Below are 27016 nucleotides of genomic sequence, written 5' to 3' on the forward strand. Positions count from 1 at the left end.
TTCTCAAACAAGTCCATCATCCCCTGGCCTTTCAGACTCTGTCCCCACATAGTACAGCAGAGGGAAAACGGAGCCCCAGACAGCAAAAACTGTGTCCTGCTGGGGTCTTCATGGGGCGGAGCTGGGACTGGCCCTCGGCACTCCATGCCCATCTGGTACATGATTCTATTTGGTCCTGTATTCGTTTTTTGTCACATCCTTGTTCCAAGCCTCAGTTTCCTTGTCTATAAAAGGGGGTCGGGTCAGACTCCCTACCCATTGCTTTGCAGTTGTAAGGCCAGAATGCCCCTCAAGACTCATTCTGTTCCAGCCTCGACAAGCAGCCAGTCCTCCCCCGCTGTCAGAAACAGCTCCGGCACCTGGGCCTGCTTTGCTGAGATCTGTTCTCTGACCCTGTGTGTGGGGCCCTGGACCAGCGGGTGGGTGCTCCAGGGGTGAGTGAGTCTGAGCAGGAGACCTCCACCATCCCCTTCTTCCCACCGCGTCCTTATTCACACGCCTCTGGTCACTGGTCACTGCTTCCTGGAGGGTCACCTCCTCCATAACCTCTCTCCCCTCTGAGCCCCTTTGGCATTGAGGTGCTGGCACTAGCTCTCACCCAGCCCTGAGGGCAGCAGACTTGCATTCCTACGTGCCTCTTAGCATTTCAAAGTGAATGCAGATCTGTTATCTTCACAAGGGCCCTGCCAGAAGGAGGAAGTTATTATTTCCCTCCCTTATTAACAGATTAATACCTTGAGGATGGGGAGGTGGGAGGTGGGTGGTGGGTAGTGCCGGCCTCAAGCTCCTTACCCAGGTTCCAGGCCTAGGCCAGTGCCTGGCAGCAGAAGGGCAGCGTGTGGCATCCGGACTCTGGGGACAGGGGACAGGGGAATGACAGACTGTGGTGGACTTGATGTATGTAGGCTTCGGAGGAGGGTCTTAGATGGTGAGAAAAGGGAACTGTCAGTTTAATGACCCAGGCCTGGCAGAAGGGAAGGACGGTTCAGATGAGGGGGGACCCCAAAGAGGAGGAAGGTGAGAGCCCAGGGGAAAGCAGGGAACCCAGGTTTTCTGACCCCCATAGCATATGCCTGTGGGTCTGGGAGGGGCCCAGACACAAGGCAGGCTCCAGGGTCTGTCACATCCGCACCCACATCTTAGGCCTCCAGACCCTGGTCTGTGGCTCCCCTTTCCCAAAGGTCAAGGTTCAGCCCGGGTGGCTGAGGATGAGCCTCTCCCAGCCCTGCCTCCCGAAGCTGCTCTCAGCATATAGTCCCGCAGGGCTAACTAGAATGGCAGGCCGCCCCTGACCTTGGCCACACCGGAAGTGCAGCGCCCCACTCCTGGCCCAGGAGCCAGAGAACAAGGAGAAGCGGCTGTGGGATCCTACAGCCCTGCCTACTGTTGAGTGACTTCTGTCTCTCTGGGTCTCTGTCTCTGTACGCAATAGAGAACTGCCCCAGCTCAGGAGTGGGCGGCAAATGGTACAGGGAGCGGCCTGCAGTAGTGGCTGGAGCTTGTCTCTCTAGGAGGAGCACGTGGTTGGAGGGTCGGGAGCTCATGTAGAGTTGCACTGCTGCTCAGGCCTCCAGGTTTGACTGAAATGTGTGTATTCCCTGGCGGTCCAGTGGTTAGCACTCTGCACTTTCACTGCTGAGGGCACGGGTTCAATTCCTGGTCAGGTGAATGAAGATCCCACAAGCCGCGAAGAGAGGCAAAAAAAAAGTGTGTCTGCTTGGGTGGCTTGCGGGAAGGGGCTGATGCAGACGGTAGGGTTGAGGGTCCCCACTCCCCACGCTAGTCCTTGGCAGCCCCCCACGCCCACTCCCCGCTCACCCCAGCACACCAAGGATGTGTCCTTTGAAAGGTCCACACTCCAAATGGGTGGACATATGGTGATTTCATCATCCTGGCTTTTCTTCCAAAAACCTTCTCTGTGCTGCTCCAACACGCCATAGGGGCTCCCAGGCTCCACGGCCGCAGCCCCATGTGGTTTTATAATTATCAGTCCCTCTGGGAGCACAGGAAGCCAGGCCCAAGCCCCCTCGGCCACCACCCCTCTGGCCCTTGGGCGCCACCAAGTCTGCAAGTTGCTTTAGGGAAGGGTGGGTCCCGCCTGCTTTGTTCTGGGAGTTGGGTGGGGAGCTGGGCTCCCTGCACCGACCCTCACCCCCACCCTGGTCGGCCTCCCCGAGGTGCTCAGGAAAGGTGGCCACTCAAGTCGGGCATCCATGGGCCCTTCCTCTGGGAAGCAGGGGTCACTGTCTGCATCGGACACCTGAGGGGAGAGGAGAGGACGGCTGAGCCCCAGCAAGTGGCAGAGCTGGGATTCGAACTCCTGCCTGTCTGCCCTGAGGTGCTGCTTTGAATGCTGAGGGGCAGGACTGATGGGTGGGCTTCCTAACCTTGCCATTGCCTGGTGGCCTTGGGCAAGTCCTCTGACCAGCCCACGTGAGATAATAAGAGGGCACTGGGTGGGAGTCACGATTAACCCTTTGTTTATCAAAGAGCAGAAGAAATGTTTATTGCTCTCACCTGGAACCTCCAGGTGTAAAACAGAGCTGCTGTGCGGGGCCCGGAGGCAGTGGGTGCCCCCCTCCCGCCCCGTGTCTCCTGGGCCCTGGGATCTGAGGGCCCTGGGGCTCGCAGACTTGGTGGCGCCCAAGGGCCAGATGGGGTGGGCAGACTGCCCCAAAGGTCTCTGATGCCAGGAGCGCTGGCAGCCGGGTGGAGCCCTGTCCTGACCCCAGACCAGCCTCTGAAGAGGGGGCCTTTCACCCAGGGCCCTGGCCAGTTGGGAGCTGGGGAGGAGGCAAGGGGTGCGGGCTGGTCCCCAGGAGGGTGATCACACCTTAGTGCACCCCACTGGCCCTCCTGAACCCCCTTACGGCCGGGAGAGGACTCCCCCTCAGCCTGTAAAACCCCAACCAGGCCACGAGCTCCGGGGCTGCACGGGGGGCAGATGCCTGCCCTCGGCCCCTCTTCCAGCCTCAGACCAGCAGTCACTTTCTGGAGCAGCCTTAGGGGGTTCACCGCCCCCTGCCACCCCATGCTGGGACGTGCGGGGGTGGGGTGACCGGAAGCACGGTCCTGTGTTCTCTTTGTGTTCTAACAGCTTCAACAAGCATCTCCCTGTCTCGGGTGACCCTGGAAATAGAGGGGCTGCCCCAAGCTTTCAGGGCCCTGGGCTGGAGTGACGGCATTTAAGCTTCAAGATGCGTTTCTCAAACCTGAGTCTACAGCTGCAGACTTTGGGGGACGAAGTGAGCCATCAGCTTTGTTTTTCCTTTGAAAGGGTATTTTCCATTAGAAACACAGCGGAGTGCCCCATCTGGGGTTGAGCTGACCCAGGTTTGAATCTCCTCCCGCTACACTCGCTCTTCAAGCTCTCCTGAGTCTTAGGTTCTTGGCTGTGACATGGAGAGAACGCTGACCTCCTGGGTCACGAGGATCAGGGTGAACCATGTGAGTGGTGCCGGGAGGGTGGGGAGCCTCTGGGGCCGTCAGACCGGACGCCCGCCGCCTGGGCTAGAGCACTCAGCCTGGCCCTCAAAACCCGCAGGCACCTGTTCACGTCCTTCCTTTTGCCACAAGTGTGCCTGGAGCAGTCTCCCCCGCGACTGCACCTCAAATCTGCACCCTTCCACGGCGTCGGCTCCCAATTTGTCACCCTCCCCTCTGTGGGTACGAACAGTCCCCTATCTGCCACATCGGCCGGCCCCACCCTTTGTAGTTTTGTTGGTGTTACCTGCTTGGTCCACCTTCAAAGTACTGGCTTCTCTAAACGACCCTGGGGCCAGCACGGAGCCCAGGATATACCCTGTCTGCCTGACCCCTCCCAGTGCCCTGAGCCCCATGGGCGCCCACCTGTCCGTCCACAGCTAGGGCGGAGCCCAGGTTGAAGGAGATGCTGTGAAGATCACAGGGGGGGCGCCTGCTCCCCCGACCCCTGGGGGGCACAGCCTAGTCCCTAGTCATCAGAGGCTCTCCCAACTTCCTCACCCCATCCTTCCCCCAAATAAACCATTCCTGCTCAGCCCCCACCTAGCACAAGGAGTGGGGGTCGTCAGCCCCCTTGCAGGCCTCACCCTGCCAGGCTTGCCAATCTGTCTCCGCTGGTATCTTGGCCCCCCGAATGCTCTGCCAGCGCCCCCGCAGGCACCGTGGGGAGCAGGCCCCGGGAAGAGACATCTCAGCACCAGAAGCCAGCTTCAGCAGTTAAACTTTTTTTAATGCAAGAAAAAAAAGTCCTGTCTTCAGTTTGCTTTTCCTTCCCACAGGCAAGCGTGGTTAAGCCACTGCACCGTAAACAGTGAATTCCCAATGAGGACACAGTGTGGGATGGTGGGCCGAGGCTGCAGGGAACATGGCCAGTTCCTGGAGACTCGGACCCAGCAGAGGCCTAGAGAGCAGCACTAGGAGGGTGGGCCGGGGTCAGAGGTCAGAGTGGAGGAGTCCCTGAGACCCCCGAGGGCGTGCCTGGTGGGAAGCCTGCTCCCGCCCTCCCCCACCCCCGCCACAGTGGCTCTGTGATGACGGCTCCAGGCCCTGGCGGCTGACCACTGGCCGGCAGGGATGTCCAGGCCCCCGACAGCCCAGCCGAGGCAAAGCAGAGTGAGGCGGCCTCCGCTGGCCGCTGGCTGGCTCGGGTTTCGAGCTGCTCAGCCTGGGGGCCACTATACTAAGGACATCCACGTGGAGCACCGCCCTCCTTTGCTCAACGGGAGGAAGTCAGGTGGGAGTAGGAAGGGGCTGGGCTGTCCCTGGTCTCTCTGTCCGGCCACCAGGCCCGGGCTGGAGCACCAAGCCACACCGGGTTCGTGAGGACCCGCTGCCCACCAATGGTGGGACAGAGAGGTGTACCAGAATGTCCTAGGAAAGTGAGAGGGTGAAGCAGGAAACACCGCCTCTGGGGTCTCTGGCAGGGTGTGCTCTGCACGCACCCCACATCTCATGGCTCCTGAGTGGAGCTGTCCCCTGGCTGGAGCGTGGGGAAGGAGACAAAAATCACAGCTTCTGAACAAGTGGTTGGGAACTTACTGGAAAATTCAGTCAAGTATGAAAGGTGTCACTTTACAGAACAAAAACTAGCTTATGTATTTCTCTGGAAGATGTTCTCTCACACCCACCCGTCCCCCGGACTCCCCGCAAACAGGCAGCTGGGCCTGGCTTCTGTGACTGCCAAGCCAGGGGACACGAGAGCGAAGGCAGGGCCTGTGGACAGGGGCCGCTGCGAACGGAAGGAGGAAGGCACAAGAAGAACCCACTGAACCTGGGAGCAGGGGGAGGGGGCAAGGCTGGGTGGAGAAGGAAGCCACTGGCCGAGCGACTCAGCCTGAAACAGACGGGACCCGCGTCCCTGTCTACACGCGGGCCGCAGCTGCAGGAGGGGCGAGCCAGGCGACTTCCCCGGCAGGAGGTGAGGACGAGGAAGACAGAGGCTGTGCGTGCGTGGGGCTGCTGGACGGAGGACGAGGAGGCAAGAAAGAACGCTGCCTCTAACGTTATATATTAAAAATATCCATGGTTCTTATGCACAAAATTCCATCGTTCACCTACGAGTATCACCCCTGCCTCCCCAGGAGCAGCCTTAAGATAAAGATGGTGGTTTTCCTTTGCGAGCTGAGGAAATATTGCTCAGTCTTTATGGTCTTGGGAACTGCTGACCCTCCCCTCCCCTGCAGCCTCTGCCTGGCCGGCCGGTGGGAGTAGGGGTCGCTCACTCGTGCCTCCGCTTGGAGGGCGGGATCAGGTGCGGGGGCAGGTCGGCGGGCAACTCGTGGCCCTCCAGCTTGACTTTGATGAGGTGGTTGGCCAGGGCGAACTCCTCGTCGTCCAGCAGCCCGTCCCGATCCACGTCGGCCAGCTTCCAGATCTTCCCCAGCACCGTGTTGGGCAGCTTGGACTTCACCATCTCCTTCTTGGCGTTGGCGCCCGTGATCTTGCCATTGACAGGCGACAGTGTGTAGAAGATCTCGTCGTAGGTGGGCTTGTCCTTGCCCACCACCCACTCGACGTCGTCGATGCCCTCGCCGGCCCCCTCGCCGTAGCCGTGCCCAAAGGGCCCGTTCATGGTGCCGTCGAAAGCACCGCCCTTCACGGCCTGGGCAGGCATCAGGGACTCCTCCTGGCGCACGATCACCATCAGCCGGGCGATGTCGTTGGCCAGCATGTCGTCCACCGTGTCCAGCAGCTTGGGCTTCAGGGCCTGGAACTTGCTGAAGTCCTGGGTCTGCAGGAGCTCCTATGGTGGGAGTGGAGGAAGGACAGGGTTGGGTCGGCCCCTCCCGGGCTCCGGCACCGAGGGTGCAGCGAGGGTTCCCGAGCAGAAAGATCTGGCTCCGCGTCACGGCCCCAACCACTTAACATCTTGGCTCCCCCTTCTCTAAGTCGGAGGTAAAAACAGCCCCCGCCGTGCAGGACTGTGGCGAGGATTAACTGGGAGGAGGCTGGGGTGCCTGGCACAGCCCCGCCCTCCCCCTCCCCCTCAGGGTGAGTCACCACATTCCCCTGCGAGGTGTCACGGCCTGGGTCAACTTCTCCCATCGGGTGGGGCGCCGGTGATTAATCGGGCCGCTTCCACTTTGGGAGGCCCCGCCCCATGGAGCTGGGGTTCCCTCCAGAAGCACTGCCCCAGTGCCGCGAGCCGTCCTCATTCCCATCCCAGGGGCGGCTGTACCTGCATCTTGCGGAGGCTGGGGAAGTCGCCGGGGGAGATCTGATGCTCCCGCTCGATCTTCTGGTAGATTTCGCCCAGGTTGCTCACCAGCTCTTTCTTTTTGCTCTCTTTACCGAAGACGTTGGGCATCTCCTTCTTGAGGGAGCTGATGATGTAGGCGTGGACCTGCGAAGACAGAGAAGGGGTGGGTGTCAGGTGCTTCCTGGACACCTTGTTGGGAGCGTGGCCTGCACCTGTGCTGCCCTGGAAAGCTGGACCGTAACCCGGGACAGCTAACCACAGCCGCAGCCCAAAGCCCGTGCTCCTTCCATTTCTCGGCACGCACACCCCTCCCCGGTGACCCCTCTGCACATCAGAGACACCGAGCACATTCCTACCAAGCCAAGCAGAGCCGTGCCATCCTGCTTACACAAGTCCGTGGATGCTGGTGCCATGAGCTCCAACACAGCCTGAGTTATGCCCCACTTTATCATCCTGACAGCCTCGGGGATGACTAAGGATTAGGAAAATCCCACAAGGCTTTCCCCAGATGTTTCAGGCTTTACGCAGTACCTTGGGTAGACATCTGCCAATGAAGGGTGGCACATCCTTCCCTTCCCCACAGCGGGCCAGTAACTCTGGCAACCTTGCAAAGGCACAGCCCTCAAATCCCTCTGCCTTGCCAAGCAACGTCCTGCCGAGGAGGGCTGCAGCCAGCCAGCCTCACGCCCCCTTCTCCCAGACTGCCAGCTCCACCCCAAAAAAACCTCTCCACTGGCCTGACCTTGTCTGCCGGGGGCTGAGACCTGGCTGAGAACTGCCCTAGGGAAGCAGGCTGGTCACAGAGTCACAGTCACAGCTCTGCCCATCACAGGCCAGCAGAGAGAGCGACTCAGGCCAGGAAAAGGAAACAGTCTCAAAACAGCAGGTGCAGGACAAGATTGGAGAGGCTGGGGCTTTCCAGGCAGGGTGACTCAATGTGCCCGAGGGCCACGCGATTACACACCATCTCTGTAAATGAGCAGGCAGGGCCTGAAGTCTGCCCTTTGTTCTGTCCTGGAAAGAGGCTGAGCGAGAGCACTGGAAGCCCTGCCAGGAGAGGGGCTAGACGGGGAAGGAGGGGAGCTGCCCCTCCCTGAGACTGAGCAGAGGCTGGACTGGAAAACAGGAGGCCAGGTCTCTCCTCCATTCACCGCCTCTTCCCCTTCAGCTCAGGACACTGCTTGGCCCTTTGAGGCCAGGAGCCAGGTATGTGGATTTTCTCATGGGCTCCTTTCTCAGAACCAGTTCCACTCATCAGGAAGCTTCCAGAAGTGAGACATCTACAGAAACGTGCAGCCCTGTACCCTCCAGAGCAGGGTGCGGGCGTCTTTACTTTGCATACAGGTCACCAGGGGACTGTGTCCAAATGCAGATTATGGTTCAGTAGGGCAGAGGTGGGGCCTCAGAACCTATGCTTCTAGCAAGTTCCAATCTGCTGGTCCTGGAGCACTTTGGGTAACCAGAGAGGAGACACAGCCGGGGGTAAAGGATGCACGGTCGTTTCTCATTATTCAGGCCAGGGAGCACCCAAAGCTGCCTGACTCCAGACCTCAAGACAGTGTAGGGTGCCCTGGGCCACTGTGTCTGGCCCATGGCAGAGTCCCAGAGCCTCTGGGCTACACAGAAGGGAGCCTCACAATGCGGTACTATTCAAAATCGTGTCCTAAGGGGACGTGCTCTGCTCCTCAGTGTTTGAAGGGCCCACTGGCGGCATTACCCTTCCTTCCCCAGCCCCAGCCACCCCGGGGTCCCGCTCAAGTGCTCGGCCAGGCACTGAGACTCCAAACTCTTGAGCAATTCAGATGCTGTCCACAGGTGCCAGCAGGCCTTGTGCTTCCATGGAAGAGTAGGGATGGTTTACAAGGCCTCTGGGGCAGAGGCCATCAGCGCTCTCCCTCGGCCCGCGGGTTTGCGCCCCGTCTCTCCACTAACTACCTCCTGTCTCGGCCTAAGCATCGTCTCCCGCCCGAGGCCCCCCAGTCTAGCCCGCCCTCCCAGGTCAGCTCATCCCGGGCCGACCCCGACAATACAAATAAATCGTACTTTCTTTTCCTTTATGTGTTCTGCTTTCCCCTGTACGGCTGACAAGTGCTAGGGGGGTGGGGACCTGTCAGTCCCCACTGGGTCCCCAGCACCCAGCACATGCTGCGTGCACCCCAGTGCTCAGCAGACCTGGGGGGAAACTGATGAGCCCTCGAGCAGCGTCCCCACCCACTCACTCTCCACCCCCCAGGCTGCCCCCGGCACAGTGGTACCTTCTTATTTGATGTTTATATGTGTTAAAAGGAATCTCAGGAAAAGGCTGCTCCCACGGGGGCACAAGAGGACAGGTTCAGACAAGGCATGGCACAGGGCGGCCATGGGTCTGCAGGGCGGGGTCTTGGGCATCCTATCCCGGTGCCTCGAGTGGCCATCCCAGAGGCCCCTGGGGCTGCGTCCCCACCCTGGGTTTACCTTGGCCAGCCGCGCCCGCTTGATCAGGTCATTGAGCTTCCTGAGGGCGGCGTTTCGGGGCAGAGACTGGATGTCTTTGAAGAGGTCCTGCTCCTCGGCCTCGAAGAGCTTGCGGTTGTCGGGGATGAGGAGCGGGTGGGACCAGAAGGAGCCGATGTACACCCTGACCACCTCGGGGGTGTTGATGATCTTCCCCAGGGACCACATGAGGGCCCCGTAGACCCGCATCAGCTGCTGGGTCTCGATCTGGTCGGCCTTGTTCAGCACCACGCGGATCTTGTCCTCATGGTTCTTGAGCGCCTTGATGACTTCCGAGAACTCGTCGGAGATGTCCAGCTTGTGGGCGTCAAAGAGCAGGATGATGCGGTCCACCCGCTCGGCGAACCACTCGAGGACGGCCGCGAAGTCGTAACCTGCGGGAAGAGAAGGGCGAGTCAGGGGCGCCAGGGGCCAGGTGGTCTGATGGCTCTCGTCCCTGACTTGGCCTGGTACTTCTCAGCCTGGGGTCATTTAAATTTCCAGAATGTACTTACGTGGACAGCACAGTGCCCTGAGGGCAGGTTCATCAGGCCTCCCCTACTTCCGTACCCACCATGGTAACACCCGAACCCATGCAGCACCTGGCACGAAGAGGCACTTAACAAATAAATAAGGCAAGGGAAGTCACAAAGTCCAAGCTCTAAAGTGGGTCGAACTATGGCAAGAGTGAGGAGGAGACCCCAGCAGCACAGCTCAACGCTGGGCGGCAAGAACAGATTTGGGGGCTGTTGGCTGGGTGCCCCTGCACAGCAGCGACAATTACAGCAGTAAGACCTACAGCTGCTGCTTGTCCGGTGCTATGTGCTGGGCTCCCTGTTCTGCAGGACTCTCATTCGTTCCTTGCAAGCTACAGCTCGGGGGCCAGATCTGGCTCACTACCTGTTTTCATAAATAAAGCTTTACTGGAACACAACCTGCTCATCTGTACTCTCTGGCTGCTTCTGAGCTACAAGAGCAGAGCTCAGTTGTGGCAGAGACCATGAGGCCCCCAAAGCCGAAAATTTAACACTCTGACCCTTAGAGAAAACGTTTGCTGACCCCTGCTCTACAGGCCTACTAAGTGCTGCAAACCACCTCCCCTTTCTAGGTCTTAAACGCTTCTCTAAAATGAAGCGACTGGACTAAGCTCCAGCTCCCAACTCTATTCTGTGCTGTTTCTTGCCAACAATTAAGGCCGTTGGTGAACCGTGCCGTCTGCAGCAGGACTGCTGACAGAACTGTCTAGTTTTAGCTCGATTCACGGCCCCCTCAGCTTAAAACTGCATTTCCCAGCCTCTCTGCAGCAGAAATGAAGAAGCAAAGAAAAGGTGCACCAGCCCTTTGTCCTCTTCTCCCTTCCCAAGGACTGGAATGCAGGTGTGAGGGCAGGAGCTGGAATAAGCACCCTGGGTTCAGGATGGCCTTGGACTGTTGTATTTCACACAAACTATCAGATACCTGATTTAAAAGCCCATGGATTTGTGGGTCTCTGCAATAGCAGTTTAATTTGTAGCCTATTTTACAATTACGCCACCTCAAAACATTTCCACTTCGGACTTCCCTGGTGGTGCAGTGGTTAAGAATCCGCCTGCCAATGCAGGGGACACGGGTTCGAGCCCTGGTCTAGAAAGATACCACATGCCGCGGAGCAACTAAGTCCGTGCGCCACAACTACTGAGCCCGTGAGCCACAACTACTGAAGCCCGCGCGCCTAGAGCCCATGCTCCGCAACAAGAGAAGCCACCGCAATGAGAAGCCTGCGCACCGGAACGAAGAGTAGTCCCCGCTTGCCGCAACTAGAGAAAGCCCACGCGCAGCAACAAAGACCCAACGCAGCCAAAAATAAATAAATAAAATGAATTAAAAAAAAAAAAAGTTTCCACTTCTTGCACTGTCCCCAGAGGAAGCGAAAATTCTGTTTCTTATCTTTTGAGACTACTAAGGAATAGTAGACCATGTGGAAACAATGGCCCAAGAGTCTTTGGGAAGCTTGGGTCCCAGCCCCCGAGCCGCCATCTCTCTGGGTGACTCCGGGCAAGTCCCCTTGTTCCTCACCGGCAGGCCACAGGCCACCCCCAATGCAGGCTGGCCCTCTTAGGAACCGCTGCGTCCTTCCCAGAGCACAGTCACGCCCCCGAGAAGCCAGAGAAGGCACTCCTATAGAGAAGAGCCTGGGACGCTGCCCAGAAACAGGCCAAAACCAACCCCCCACCGCCACCAGGCTGGGATTTAGACATGCCTTCTCTAGATGGCAGGAAACAGGAAAGCAGCAGGTAGAGGGCAGACCAAAGAAAAGGACCAAGTGTCAACAAAAGGCCCAGAGTGACTCACGGTGCCACGGGGAGGGCAGCCCTCACTGCCCCTCTTGTAAGGCATGGGCTGAGCCGTCCCGCCAAGCCTCCGGGGCTGAATGGGAGTCCACAGACAGCGCACGAGGCCACCTCCACTCCGGCCGGAACACCCCCTGGGGGCTGGGGGTACTTTAAGATAGAGAGAGCCGTGCGGGGCGTGCCTGGGGTGAAGCTGTGCCTGGTTAGACAAACACTCCAGCCGCCCCGTCCCCAGGTTCAAGTGGGCTCCAGAGCTGCCTGCGCACCTGAAGCCGCAGCCTTGGCGGCCTCTCCCCGCACCCAAGCACTCAGAAACAACACAGGTTTTTAGTAAGAAAGCCCTGGATTTAACTCCCGGCTCCAGCCACTGACTCTGTGACCCCAAGTTCTTAGCTTCTGAGTTAACACTTTTTCATCTGTAAAAGTCAAATAACAATTCCTCCTCCTAAGATCACAGGGAGGATTAAATGAGGTGACGTGTTGCGTTCCCAGCACAGGCCCCAGCACCAGAGCGACACCCGTGGGTCGGGCAGGCCCAGGACGGGGAGAAGAGGCAGGGCCCCATGGAACGAGGGCTGAGGGGCTGGGGCTGGATCACTGATCAGAAACTAAGGTGACAAATGATCAGCCTGGCTCTGAGGCTGGAGGCCAGTGTTGTCCTCATGGCAAGACACCGAACCTCAAGGAAAACCCCAAATGCATGGCTTCTGTGGATTGAGCTTGCGGCCTCACCAGGGCAACCTGTTCGCACTGCAGCACAGGGCGAAACAGCCTGCTTTTTAAAAAATATTTATTTTTGGCTGAATTGGGTCTTCATTGCTGCGCGCAGGCTTTCTCTAGTTGTGGCGAGCGGGGGCTACTCTTCCTTGCTTTGCCTTGTCTTGTTGCAGAGCACGGGCTCTAAGTGCGTGGGCCTCAGGAGTTGTGGCACACGGGCTCAGCCGTTGTGGCTCGCGGGCTCTAGAGCGCAGGTTCAGTAGTTGTGGCACACGGGCCTAGTTGCTCCGCGGCATGTGGGATCTTCCCGGACCAGGGCTCGAACCCATGTCCCCTGCGTTGACAGGCGGATTCTTAACCACTGCGCCACCAGGGATGTCCCTAGCTTCTTAACAGCATAGCAGTGAAGTGGAGTTGGTGGCAGCAAAGCCCCTGTGAACCTGAAGAACTTGAGCCTGGGCAGGGGGAGCCATCAGTCTTCCAGAGGCCCATGCAGAGAAAGGAAAGGGCCGGGCTACTAGATTCCCCACACTCAGAGGACGTGGGAAGGCCAGGAGCAAGGGCCAGGTTACTCCTACGCCCGCCACCAGCCACCACCAGGCTGCTGGTTCCAAAGTACAAGGTCCTTACGTCCCCGGACACAAGGAGCAGGCCGAGGGACACGGGCAGGGAGCAGGGCCAGCCCGGCCTCGCCGCCACCGCCTTTTATGGCCGGTTCTGGGAACGGCAGGTCGGCGCTGAAAAAACGATGACTCAGGACTGAACTGCTGCTCTCTCAGCAACAATGAGGCTCAACTTCTCCCCTCGTCAGACTGTTTGTCCTCAGACCGCCGCAAGTTCAAACGACCACAGATTCACAAAGCTGGGGAGGGGGCAATGCCGAAACCGAGGGACTGGGAACAGGGGGGCCCTGATGGGCTGGGCTCGAGGCCAAGTTAGCTTTGGCCAGGGAGTGAGGACGGCATGCAGGGAGCCGAGGTCACCCCCGGACTCCACCCAGCGTGGCCTCATTCCTCCCATCCCCCAGGGGCGGCGGGAGGGGGGGGCAGATGATGGGGGGACAGGAGGAGGAGGGGGAGGAGGGGAGAGAGGAGGAGCCTATGAATGAGGCACCAGGTCCACGAGCCCCAGCCAGAGCGAGCGCCCCGCACGGCCCCGCCTGCAGACCCAGTTACTTGCCAGCACCTCAAGTTGGGAGCCAACAAAGCTAAGCCCATTTTTTTGTAGGTGAATGAAATTTCCTGTTTATATGGAAAGTGCTCACACTTTTGGTGAGAGAGAGCCGGTGGCTGGCCAAGCACGCCCACAGGTCATGCAGAGGGTCACAAGGCTCAGGCTCGTGAGATGTCATCACAGGTGGAGGACCATGTCCTACCACATGGCCGCAGCCTCCCCAGGCCCACCTGACACCCCCTAGCCCGCCAACCCCTCACTCAGCCCGCGTGTCTCCACAGGCAACAAGGGCTGGACTGACCCACGTCTGCAGTGCCAAGAGCATCGACCGAGTCCCCGCACTGGCCAGGCAGCCCAGCGGCCACCATCAGCCTGGGGCTCGGCGGCAGGTGACAAGTGCAGGGACCAGGGACACAGCCAGAGAGGAGCACCCTGCCCCCAGCACTGCCCCAAGCACTGGGCCTTCAGGCTCTGGGACAACCTAGAGGTCGGCCTTGGCGGCAGGACCAGGCATCAGACATCACCTAACGCACGGCAACTCCTCGGCAGAAGCAGGAAGGCAGAGCGCCCGGTGAGGAGGACACCACGGCCCACGCGCCAGGTGCGAACACAACGCTGCAGCTTCATCCGCCTCAGGAGGGACAGTCGTGAGGTGCTGACGCCCACAAAGGACACAGACAACACAGCCGGAGGGGGTGAACTGGAAAGAAAGGGCTGACCCTGCGATGTGAGTAAAAGCCAGCACTGATAAGAGACAAGCTCTGGCTCGGAAAGTTCTGGGACCTCGAAGACATTATGAAATGATGAAATAAGCCAGTCACAGGGTATGATTCCACTGGTATGAGGTGCCTAGAGTCAAATCCAGAGACAGAAAGTAGAACGGTGGGGGCCAGGGGCTGGGGAGGGGGAAAGGAGTTGTAGTTTCATGGGAACAGAGTTTCAGTTTGAGAAGAGAAAAAAAGTTCTGGAGGTGATGGTGGTGATGTTTGTACAACAATGAGAATGTACTTAATGCCACTGAACTGTGCACTTAAAAATGGTTAAAATGGTAAATCTTACGTTATGCGTATTTTACACGGGCTGTGTAGACAGGAGGCCCAAGCCTGCCTCTCACCTTGGCTCTGTTCCCACCAAGCCTCCTGCAGGGCCCGGGTGCTCCAAGGGTCCTGCCTCTGCAGTGCTGGTTGCCCTCCTCACCGGGTCTGCCTTCCCACCCTCCGACACCGAGGTGAAGAGGGAGCAGTTGTGATGTGTCCTCGCCCTAGCCCAGCACCCTCCAAACACAGGTAGTTGCAGTAGCTGGGGGAAACGCTGCTTCAGACATTCCAGAAGTTTCTAGAATGCAAACAATAGAGGGTTTGTCTCCAATCGACTTTTGTTTCCTGCCATTCAAGCTACGTGGGCCTCCACGTTTCTTGCTATGGCTCCCATCACCACGCTTAACCCGTGCCGGGGCCGGGAAGGAGTGCAGGAGCACGAGAGAGATTAAAGAGTTAAGAATCTACACCATGAGGACTTGTTCTGAGCTTCCTGAAGCTAAAGTTCTTAAGGGAAGGACCCTTCCAGAGGCACAGAGGTTGGGAGAAAGGGGCCTCCCACGTCTAGGCATTTACCCGAGAGAAACTGAGAAATTGGGACTTTCCTGGCGGTCCAGTGGTTAAGACTCCGCGCTTCCAATGCGGGGGGGCGGGTTCAAGCCTTGGTCAGGGAACTAAGATCCCACATGCCACGAGGCGCGGCCAAAAAAAAAAAAAGAAACAGAAATTAAAATTTGTACTCTACACGAAGGTTTATAGCAGCTTTATTCAAAACTGCCCCAAACTGGAAACCCAGATGCCCCTCAATAGGAGGATGGATGCCAAGTTACGGTACAGCCGTATCACGGGGTACAACAGCTACAAAAAGGAATGAACTGCAGACTCTCAAAGAAATGAGGAACCTCAAAAGCACATGCTAAGTGCAAGACAGACACAAAAGGCTTCACACTGTATGATTCCATTTCTGACATTCTGGAAAGGCACAACTTTAGGGGCAAAGATCAGTGGTTGCCTGATGAGGGACTACAAAGGGGTGCAGGGGACTTTCTGGGGTGATGGAAACTCTGTATCTTGGTCGTCGTGGTGGTTACATGACTGGTGCATTGGGTGAATTTTACCGTATATAACACAGATCTCAATAAATCTGGCCTAGAAATCAGCAACAAAGGACGGGTTAGGGGGGCAGCGGCAGGGGAGACCAGGGGGAAGGGCAGAAGGACTCTGGAATCAGGCCTGAACCTTCTACTCTCCGAGCCTCTGTTTCTTTAACTGCAACGTGAAGACAGCAGGTTTCCGCTGTGTGAGCGAGTGAGCGCCTGGCCCACTGTAAGAGCTTTGTAAATGTTTGCGGTCCTTTACTCACAGGATTTGTATTTGGGCCCAAGAAGCTCAGATTCCGATGGGTGTGTAGGCAACGACTGCTTCGAATGCGTGAAGAATGCCTCGTACCCCAAATATAAACCGAGCATTTGCAGGCGCTCAGGCAGCTGTCGGGGAACAGGTGGGGCTCCAGCAGGGGCTGGTCCACTCCCCTGCGGGCAGAGCGGCCAAAAGCTGGACAGGGGCAGTGGGGGGGCTGGACGGGCTGGTGGGGAGGCGACGAGAGGTAGGCCCTGAGGAGGGTAGCTGTGCGGAGGCTGGGCCCCCACCAGAGGAGGTCCTGGAGTCTGAAGGGAAACTCCTGCTGAGTCAATGCTTCCCCCTCTCCCAGCCTCCTCGGGCTGTTATTCAGAGAAAGCTCTTCCTCATCAAAGTCTGAGAATCGCTGGTTTTTCAGCGTACTTTTATTCAGCTGACATTTGTTGGACACTGAACTGGGCAGCGGGCACTAGGGTAGGAGCTTAACACACGTAAACTCGTGCAATCATCGACAAGAACCAAGAGGCTGGTACTGCTATTCCTGTTCTACTGATGCGGCTCCCAGGGGTGCAGCAACTCCCTAGGGCCCCCAGCTCCTAAGTATTGATCTGGGACTCGAACCTCTGTCATCATCTGTGCTGAGGGTGCTGGGAACCCAGGAGGGACGCAGGGCTCAGCTTTGTGCTCGGCCTTGCACAAGGCTTTTGGGGCAGCCTCATGGAGCCATTCTCTGGGGTGCAGAAAACCCTCGTGAAACGCTGGCATGGAGGGCTTTTAGGCCTGGGGCATCTCAGGAGGTGGTCAGCAGGAAGGGACACCGTGGGTCAGAGGGCTCCAGGTTTGGGCCAGGGAGCCCCTACCCGACTGTTCAGCCAGATGGCTCCTGAGCTTGGATGGAGCCTGGGATCCAGGGATAGTCAGCAGGGGGGACAAGTGAGAACCCGGGGGACAAGTAAGAACCCAGGGGACTGGCCAGCCATAGCCAGGGCTCCTAAGGCCTGTCCCTGGATGGTTGCGGGGGCAGGGGTGGGAATGTCCAGCTGGAGGCAGAGAATAGGGAGAAAAAAAGCAGGTCTCAGCACTGCTGTTCAAAGCCCTGAACCTCAGGCCCATTTCTGGACGGGGAGTCTGATCTCGGGCGGGGAGAGAAGCAGTGTGGCCCCTGGGCACTCCGGGAGGGCTGAGCCCAGCACAGCACCGGCCTAGCAGGGCTAAGGGCTCGTCCGAGCCAAGCTCTCGGAGCTCCTCAGCCCCGAGCACCGGTCTTCAGCACACCGCGGCGTGAGCACGGACTCTGCTGGGTTCGAATCCCAGCGCCAACTCGTGCTAGCCTATGTCCTCTTGGGCTACTTAACTTTGCTAAGCCTCCGTTTCCTCATCTGAAGAGCAGCAGCTTCCTCACAGATGCAGCTGCTGCGATACGCCAGTGGGGCTGGTTCCCACGGCAGAGGCCAGCAGAGAGCCAGGCGTGAGGCTGGCCGAGCTCCACCTCCTAATCCAAGCTGAAACAACTCGGCCTTGCTGACTCGACTCCCACGGGGGAAAGTGAGGCCCGAAAGTTACAGCTCAGCTCACAGCCTCGCAGTGACAATGGCGGGGGTGCCCTGGCCAGGCCCCTGACCCCCGGGCTGAGGCTTCCACCAAAGCGCCTCCGGCCGCTGCCCACAGAGGACCCGCATGGGAAGACCTGCTCCCTCCCACGTCCTGCCACGACTGTGCCGACGGCCAGCAGCCTGGGAGCCCAAGGCACCAGCTCCGCCGGGCCCCAGATGCCCTCTGGAATGCCCTTTATCAGTCACACGGGCAGCACCCAAGAATGAACACTGTCCCCGCAGGTCACCTTTCTCTGCTGACACAAGAGAACTTTATCTTTAAAGGCACTCAGGAGATTAGCACAACGGGGAGGCGCAGCCCAAGACCCCCCAGAGGCTCCTACTCTTCCCTGGAGCAATTCTCAGGGGTCTCTTGCAGAGCCTTGGGTGTATCCCGACTGCTTTGGGACTGCTCAGGCCTTACCTTATCTTTCCACACAGTATTTCCTGCACACGTTAGGCACCATGGGGAAAGGGGAAAAAGTCAGGAGGGGCTAGGCAGAGAGGGTGGGAACTGGAAGTAAATGTAATTAGCGACACTAACGTCTACGCAGCCTCCAGAAGGATGCTCTGCTTCCAGGGAATGAGGTTGACAGACCACGGAAATGCATGCCGCTTGCCCGGGACACACATTTTCTGTTGGCCCAATCTTTTTGAGAGGGAAACACCTATTTTCCACACCGTCAGCAAAGGGAGCAGAGAGGTGGCCGCTGGGGAGCCTGGAACACACTGTCCTACTCTGACTTCCTCTGCCAGGTGACATGGGACCTTTGCAATGACAGATGAATGGGGTCTTCAAGAAGGAGAAACCTACCCCTTCTGCGTCCACCTGGAGAACACCACCCCGGAGGCCACACCCAGCACGTGTAAGAGGTACCGCCCGATGGTCTTTCTTCTCCACTGGTAAAAGGCTGACTCCAAACACATCCCACGGTAAATCCCAACTTGGTAACTGTTAGTAGAATACTTTAAACCAAGACCTCTAGGGTTATGGAGGGAAAGATCTCTATTTCACAGGAGGAAAGCCCTCCTCCAATGAGAGTGATGCACTTGTCTTTAAGCCAACCTCCTCCTTCCTGCCCATGATGGGTGGGGGAGGGTCCCTGGCTGCCCAGGGACCCAGAGGGGCCACACTGTAAGGAAGCGGGATTGGGGGGAATACAGGCAGTCTCCTGCTGGCTTCCTCCCCCAAGCATCTGCCATCTACATGGGTAACTTGCGGGCCAGGACTGTCTGGTCCCCACCAGTGAGATGCACCCTGCGCCTGACTGGAGAGCACGCTGAGGCACTGCTCTGGTGCCTGTGTCCCACAGAGAGCAAGTTTGGACACCACTGTCTGCCTTTCTACTAATGCGGTAAGGAAGCAGAGGGAAGGGGAGGCAAGGGAGGGAAACACCCCAGCAGGCAGGGCCAGGATACTCTTTGCAGCAAGACAGTGTTAGACACTCCCAACTCCTCAGTCTGCTGAGACTAAGGCCCCAGGCTGAAGTGTCAAAGATAGCCCAGCAGGGGAACTTCACAGCACTGGTGGAAAACTGCTGTTTCTGAGTTCAACAGGGGCCATAAGAACCCTAAGGCTTTCCCTCAAATACCTTTATTTATTTATTTCTTAAATTTATTTTTGGCCGCGTTGGGTCTTCGTTGCTGTGCGCGGGCTTTCTCTAGTTGCGGCAAGCGGGGGCTACTCTTTGTTGCGGTGCATGGGCTTCTCATTGCGGTGTGTGGGCTTCTCATTGCGGTGTCTTCTCTTGTGTGGAGCACGGGCTATAGGCACACGGGTTTCAGTAGTTGTGGCCCACGGGCTCTGTAGTTGTGGCTCGCGGGCTCTAGAGCGCAGGCTCACTAGTCGTGGCACACGGGCTTAGATGCTCGCGGCTTGTGGGATCTTCCCGGACCAGAGCTCGAACCCGTGTCCCCTGCATTGGCAGGCGGATTCTTAACCACTGCGCCACCAGGGAAGACCTCCTTCAAACACCTTAACTGCCAGCTCTGAAGGTTATAAGGAGTGTGGCATTTGGGGGAGAATAAGCCTCTTTTTCTGAGCTATTATTGTCCCTTATCCAAAGATGCGTTCACATCAACTGACCTATCTGATCTGATAGCTCCCAGCTGGGAGAACTCCTCCCCAGCATATTCCACCAGGTCATTAAAGACATAACTCTACAGAGCCTCAAAGAAAGTCCCTCCAGGATAGCTCAATCCTGGAGGTAGATGGAGAATAAATTCCCTTTTGTGGGTCTTTCTCTTTAAGAGTACCTAATTCAGGGACCTCCCTTGTGGCGCAATGGTTAAGAATCCGCCTGCCAATGCAGGGGACATGGGTTCGATCCCCGGTCCGGGAAGATCCCACATGCCGTGGAGCAACTAAGCCCGTGCACCACAACTACTGAGCCCACGCGCCACAACTACTGAAGCCCATGCGCCTAGAGCCCACGCTCCACCACAGGAGGAGCCACCGCAATGAGAAGCCTGCGCGCAGCAATGAAGACCCAATGCATCCAAAAATAAATAAATAAAATAAACACATTTATTAAAAAAAAAGAGTAACTTGTTCAGATTTTCTAGCCTTGCTCTGGCAAATGACAGGGCAAAAGCCTTGTTTATCAGGCATTTTCTTAAAACCAGGTTAGAATAACAGCAGTAAGAAAGAAAAAACTGGCTCTTGCCTCCCCTAGAAGTGTCATTATCATCGGGGTGGAGAACGTAAAAGTTTAAACCAGATTGAGGGACAGAGAGCAGTTTCAGTATGCTCTGATGCAATCCCGTACTGGCAGGGGCCCACGAGCAGGGAAAAAAAGAGAAGCAGGGCTTCTCAGCACTGAAAATGGGGCCCCCACCCCCTCACAGCCTCAGCAGAGACACACTGCCTCCCAAATCTCAGGCTGCTGGCTTCAACTGCAAAGCTCACTAATGCTGGGCGGTCCAGAGGGAAAGCGGGTACAGGAGAGATTTGCAAGTTAATGATAAACAAATCTGGCCACTTGTCCTCAACCCCCTCTGAGTCTGATCTTGTTTCATTTTTACATTTGCAGCTGCAGGCTCCACTCTTAGCCGGCCCCCATGCTCCTCCCAGAGAGCATTCAGGCGTGAGGCTCCCCTCCCTTCTACAAAAAGGGGCAGCGGCAGAAATATAACCCAGTTCAGGTGCATCCTGAACCAGATCTTTAGAAAAGCTTGGCACACTCAAGACAGGAGTTTACACAACTAGAATGGGCCTGGTGCACTAATACTCCGCATGAAAACCTTACGCCACGCGCGGCACCCAGGGAGGCTACTGATGACCAACATTTAAGCAAATTTAAACACATTTCCAAGGCCCAACATGTTTAACAAATTCCTGCTAGCTTCTCCTTTTGGCTGGCTCTTTCAAGTCAAACTGTTCTCTCACAGTCCCGCTGGACCCGCTAGGAATTTATACAGCTCTGGGAGGCAAAGCTTTTAAACACAAACTAAGGTGAATGAGCCCCAGGGGAGCCAGGGGCTCATTCAGAACATCAATGCTGGCTGAGGTACCTGGAGCCCAGGCACGGAGCAATCTCCTGGGACCTCACAGCCAGCCAGGATCCTGTCTTCCTTTCCAGAAGGCCCCAGGGGCTGGGAAGCTTGAAAACCATATGAAACTGGCTGTTGTCTCACCCTGACGGCTCTTGTAACCTCAGCAAAGGGAACCAAGGAAAAAGCAAGCTCCGGCCCCCACTGGGCTCGGCGTACCATGCAGATACAAGGCTGATGTAAAATGGGTTCTCACTTGGGCTGGGAGAGACTTGGGCAGCATTTGGTCCATGTCACAGACGTCAGATGGAAGTCGTCTGACTACACCAGGTGCCCTGGGCTGTGTCAGAGCCTGTTTACCTCTGCTGATGCGCTGCTTCTCTCCAGACAGGATCCCGGGAGTGTCGATGATGCTTATGCTGTCCAAGACCGGGTTGGGCAGCTGGGCGCACATGAACCTGCACGAGAGCAAGAGCCCAGAAGAGAGATGTCAAGACTCGGGTTATCGCTGCTCTAGATGGGACAGCAGTGATTTCTGTACTCCTTTGTCTCCGCCTCTGGCTTCCTTTCCAGAAGAAAGGAACGGAAAGGAGGTTTTCTATTGTCTTAAGTTTCCAGGGGTGGGAATTCCCTGCGGTCCAGTGGTTAGGATTCTGCACTTCCACCGCAGGGGGCACGGGTTCCATCCCTGGTCGGGGAACTAAGATCCCGCAAGCCACGAGGCCAAAAAAAAAAAAGTTTCCAGGGGTGGCCAGCAAATTGCACATATTGTCTTAACCGGGAATCCAACCAGCAGACTCCAACTGACCCACATCAGCACTTCCCTCACTTAGCTTTTCTCCCAGAGTTCGAGAATTCAGCTTTCAAGTTGCTGACGTGTTCGTGAAAACTGCACAAGCCTAGGGTCACCATTCAATTACGGAAGGAATAGAGAAGGGTGACAACTGAGACCTTGGAATTCCATATTAAAATTTTCAACCACTTGGCTAAATTTCCACGCTGCAAGAGATGGTCCTGTCCTACTGCTGCTGGGGCCAGCCCTCCCTTCAACCCAGCTGCTTGGGTGAAGGCACTGCAGTGGGAAGCCGCTGACGGCCAGGGGACCACGCAGGCTGGTGCATGGTGGGGCAGGGAAGTACAGACACCATTCTCTCAACGTCAAGGCAGAATGAGGAAGAACAGAGAGGCTGGCAACTCACGGACCACGGCTCAGCTGTGTGTGCCTGAGTTCCCACCGAGCTTAGAACAGCCCAGAACAGCAAGGGCTGTCCCAACCGACAGCAGAGATTCTTGACTGGACACAGAAAAGGCTCCTTTAAAAACTTCTCTGGAAAAGGTATTGTGAGCAGAGAAAATACTGGCCCATTGTCTAGGGATCTGCCATGACTAGCTTCCCCTTTTGGTCCCACCCCACAAGTGACCCGCGGCCCAGAGGCGGGGGCAGCTGGCCAGGGTGAGAGGTACTGCCTGCAAGCACAACAGAGCAGAAGCAGCTGACCTGCAGGATGAAGGAACCTTGGACCTCATCCTCACCGTGCCAGCAGCAGAGCACACGTGCTGTAAAGAACTGCACGACCTGGGGCTCCTGCTGGGGAAGGAGTCAGCGGAGAGAAAACCAAAACAAGACGACTTCCAGTCGAGTTGGCTCTGAGAAGCAATATACATAAAAATGCCTTGTGAAGGGCCTTGTAAGTTAACATCTCTGCGGATCGGGCGCTCTGCAAAGCCCGGGGAGTGAGGCCGAAAATACGAGACGGAGCAGGCAGTACAGATGCATCCAATCCTGTTTCCTCACCAACAAGGACGCACAGATTTCATCTTGAGCTACAAGTTACCAGTTACGCAATGAGTTTGCGCAGGATACTCTCAGGATACCGTGGCTGCGCCTTGCCTCCTGCTCTCTCTGATTTTAGCCTTAGAGCAGCCACTCAGGGGGAAGAGGCCGGAAAGTCCAGTCCATGATTCAGTGAGTCTCTTTAAGAGTGAGGGAGAGGCTGTGTCAGCCACTGAAAAGCCCCCTTTGTGTGCCCTGGCTGGCTGGGCAGCGCTGGTGTACTACACAGGCTGACACAGCTGGGGGCCTCAGCTCCAGTGCAAACCCACACCCCAACCCTTGGCTGATGAGGCCCCTTCCGGCAGGGCCATTCATTACTAGTGTTCTGGGACCCTCTGGAGATGAAGTGGTGGCAGAAGGAAATAAAAGTGTGGCTCTCAGATCCTGCGGCACTGGCATCATCAGGTTGCCTCTCTTCCCGGCACTCCTGAACTGCTCTTTTTTTCAGGGAGAAGTAGCAGGAGGTGGTAATTGGCTGCACAAAGGCAGACAGTCGGCACTGCATTAACCGGCTCGTGAAGGCTCGTGAACTTGGCTCTCGGAGCCGCGGTTTCCTGAACGAGGTAGGGGTTGCCTAGCTGATGTCTAAGATCCCTCCCAGTTCTGAAACTTTAGGTCTCCAAATTCAGAAGACAGGTCATACGCCCATTTCTCCTTACAAAAAAGGTCACCTCTCACAATCAAAAGTGGACACTGAAGGACAGCAGAAGGAGATGTAGCTCCTTCCTTCAAGCTTCCCAAATTTCTCCAGGGAAGCAGAGCTAATAATGCTTGGAATTCCCAGCACAGCAGCCAGACTTTCCACTGGACCGTATGGCCCCCACCAGCTGACAGCCAGCCAATCGCCTACCTACAGGCACAACGATTCTCAAACCCCAGTATCCCCTGAGGCGGGCTCCTGGCTAGGAGGGCCGTGCCTCTTCAGGAGTCTCACCCAAAGGGCTTTACTCTGGCCCTGACTCACAAACGCCATCAGCCGTGAAACAGGAAGACAGGTTTAAATGCCTGAGAGAGGCAAAAAGACAACAGAAGACTGCCTGTCTTCTCCGTTAAAGGTCAGCTCTGCGCACAGAGGTAGGCCTGGCCGCTGGCCTGGATCGAGGGCAAGCTGGTCTACCCTGTGCGGCTGGACAGTGTCTGGAAAGGAATGCGATCATACAGGGCGGAGACCTTCTGGAAGGCAAGAGTCAAGGATTCTTTCCTAGGCTCTTCCCCAGACGAGACTTTGAAAGGCATGTGGAGTCACTCCTTGAATGGGGTTTGGCAGAAATGACAAATTTGTGAAGTCCTTTGGTATGTCCCCTGGGGGTGGGGGGAGGGATTCTAGAATCCCCATTGGGTAGGACCTTGGAGTTCCTTTAGAGAAAAGTGAACTTGGCTGTAGCACTCCTGAGAGAGGAGGCCAATGCATTTCATTCATAGCATCGTGAAGGTTAGAACCTCGGAGAATTACCCTTATCAGGGTTTTACCCATTTAACTGGGGAAACTGAGGCCCAAGTAGGTTAGGGAACATCCTAGTGAGTCTAAGCAGCCGGAATCTCATTCCAGGGCTCCAGGGCCCACCGCCTGGCAGCACAGACCCTTACCCCTGAAACCCCTAAAGCAGCACAGGACCTTCAGAACTGCCCCTGGGAGAAGTGCTGGTCCTCGCCCTGTCTGCTGCTTCTGCAGGCCGCCCCAAACTCAGCAGGCCACAGCAGATCCTCTCCCACCGGTCCCTGGGGAGGCACAGCACAGCACACCAGCAAAGGGAATGGCTAAAAGTTTCACCGTAGTTTTCCGTGACACTTAAGAAACAGACCCGTGAAGGGAGGGGTGAAGGGATTGGTTTGAATGAATTAGGTGCGTCCAGTCTGGGGGAAGGTGGTGGAGACCAAGACTGAGGGTAGTGAGTCTGGGATCTGCCAGGGGGGTTGGGAGTTAAACCGATAACCTGGAAAATTCTGGGGGGGGGGGAGGTGACAGAGCCGGGGGAGCCGGCGACGCCCACTCGCAGACCCCCTCGTAAGGGCTTTCTATGGGAAGCGGCAGGGGACCCAGTCCCAGGGAGTGGTCGCTAAGGGTCTCGCGGGGGCCTCGGAGACAAAGAACAGCGGGGGCGGCGGTCACAGGACGGTCGGGACCCCGGCCACCCCCTTTGCCCCCCGGGTCAAGGGGTGGGTACCTGTTGAGGAAGGCGTTGCCGAAGGCGTTGAGCTTGCGGAAAGGGCGCCGCGGGTCGACGACGAGCGCGTTGCCCGGCACCACGCCCTCGGTGGGGCCATGCATGACCGCGATGAAGGAGTCGGTGGTGGGCTCGGGCCCGATGCGCATCCCGGGGAAGTCCTGCTCGATCAGGTGCCGGATGAAGGTGGTTTTGCCCGTGCTGTACTGGCCCACGAGGAGCACCATAGGCTTGTTGTCGAAGTCAGCGTCCTCCAGCGCGGGCGAGTGGAACTCGTGGAAGCGGTAGTGCTCCTCCAGGGGCAGCAGCTTCTGCGCGTATAGTTGCCGCAACCCCTCGGCCACCGTCTGGAAGAGCTCCGGCTCCTTCTTGCGGCGGGCATCCTTGCTGACCCAGCTGAACATGCTGCCGGAGGCCGGGCTGGCTGCTGCAGGGCAGAGCGGCGGCTGAGAGCCGGGCGAGGGCGCGGAGCCGAAGCTGGGCCGGGCCTGCCGGCTGAGGAGCGGCGGGGCAGGGGGCGGGGAGTGGCCCGCACTGCGCAGGCGCACGGCACTGCCCACGGAGCACCCTCTGTGAAGTGGAGCGCGCGCCTCGCCGTGCTCTCTTTATAAGGCCGAGCCGCGCGTTCGGGCGCGCGCACCGCAGCCACGCGGGGCCGCGGGGAGTTGGGAAGGGGTGAAGGAGGAGCCCCGCCCACGCGCTCCGCGCCACGTCTTCCCCTCCCCCGCTTCCCATTGGCCGATTTCAAATCTCGCGAGCACCGGTTGTTCCGCTTGCCCCGGCCCGGGTGCCGTGGCAACCGCACCTGTTTCGCCCCGCCCCTTGTGGAGCGGCTCGCGGGAGTGCTGCGGTTGGGAAGGCTGGAAGTGGGAGTTCGGAGCGAGGAGGTCCCAGGGTCTGCGCGCCTTCCATACCCGGCGAGACCCCCAGTTAGACACCCCAGTACCCTGAATACGCGCCCCACCCGCAGTTCCCCCAGGAACGGTCCTCCTCCTCCCACTGGCTCAGAATCCCCAGCGCCTCCTGTCTGCACTGCCCTTCCTTGCCTCCTCCTCTCGCCCCTGCTTCTCTGACACTCCCTCTCATCCCCTCATCTTTTATCTGCTTTGGGAGAGGGAGAGACAGGAATGAAGTAGTGGAGAAAGCTGAGGGAGTAGAACATCCAAGGCGCGGGGTGGTGATTGGGGAAAGAAAAGTGGGAAGGGAGGAGGCCGATGGGGAAAGACCAACCAGCAGCAAGAGGTCTGAGCTCCCCTCAGGCCAAGAATTGGGAGATGGACACTAGCAGTGGAGGACACATATGACATATAACATGTGGGGGAAAAGAGATGGCCTCCCTAAAGAGGCTGCATCTGTGGGGGGGATGTGAAGAGGAAGCCGAGGCCCTCCAGCGCTTGAGTTTTGAGGAAGTGAAATCGGAAATTCCCTATGTGGGGTGGAGGGGAAACACGGGGCAACAGTGAAATCTTGTGGGAACTTAGGGGGAATTAAAAAACCCAAATACTTCTGCTTTCCTCTCTGGGTCACCACCAGTTACCATGCTTTATTCTGACCTGTGCCTCCTGCCCTTAACCAGTTCCTGGCTGTTCCATTAGGCTCATTCCCCCACCATCATTCCCAGCCACACATAGGCCCCCTTGGCTGTCCAGGATGGTGAGAATCTTCAGTGGGTGATGTCAAAGCTTTGGAGACTGTGATTGTTATGTAACCAGTATCAGGACACCAAAGTGCCAGGGTTGGGGGTGGTGGGTGCTCCTGGACAGATCTAAGGTGCACCTGGGAACTTGGAGGCCTCATGTCCAACTTTCTGGCTTCTGGGAAATGTGGGAGCCTTGAGGGCTTCGTGCCTGTTATCAGAGAAGAAAGCAGGCTGGTAGTCTAAGAGGACAGAGGCAGGAACTCAAAACTGAGAATAAGCAGAGTATTAGGGGAGCTGAGTCAAGAGGGGGAGAGATGAGAGTTTTGTTGTTGTTGTTTTAATATTTTTTTGGCCGCGCCACACAGCATGTGGGATCTTATTTCCTGGACCAGGGAGCGAACCCGCGCCCCCTGCAGTGGAAGCGTAGAATCTTAACCACTGGACCGCCAGGGAAGTCCCAAATGGGAGGTCTGATCGCCCACCCCTTGTAGGATCAGGCCTCAGTGCCTTCTGAGGGAATAAAT

The 27016-nt window shown here is 57.4% G+C and overlaps 1 protein-coding gene across 1 annotated transcript; it reads right to left on the reverse strand.

Moving 5' to 3' along the window:
• Positions 1-5470: 5470 nt before the first annotated feature.
• Positions 5471-25520, reverse strand: EHD1 (EH domain containing 1). The gene is made up of 5 exons (XM_036859402.1): positions 24854-25520; positions 21215-21312; positions 9137-9549; positions 6662-6826; positions 5471-6226 (listed from the first exon to the last, which is right to left on the reverse strand). Exons 1-5 carry the CDS (start codon positions 25255-25257, stop codon positions 5702-5704), a joined length of 1605 nt encoding a protein of 534 aa, XP_036715297.1. The 5' UTR covers positions 25258-25520; the 3' UTR covers positions 5471-5701.
• Between the last annotated feature and the right edge of the window lie 1496 nt (positions 25521-27016).

This window comes from Balaenoptera musculus, chromosome 8 (assembly GCF_009873245.2).
Source record: "Balaenoptera musculus isolate JJ_BM4_2016_0621 chromosome 8, mBalMus1.pri.v3, whole genome shotgun sequence".
NCBI lineage: Eukaryota > Metazoa > Chordata > Mammalia > Artiodactyla > Balaenopteridae > Balaenoptera > Balaenoptera musculus.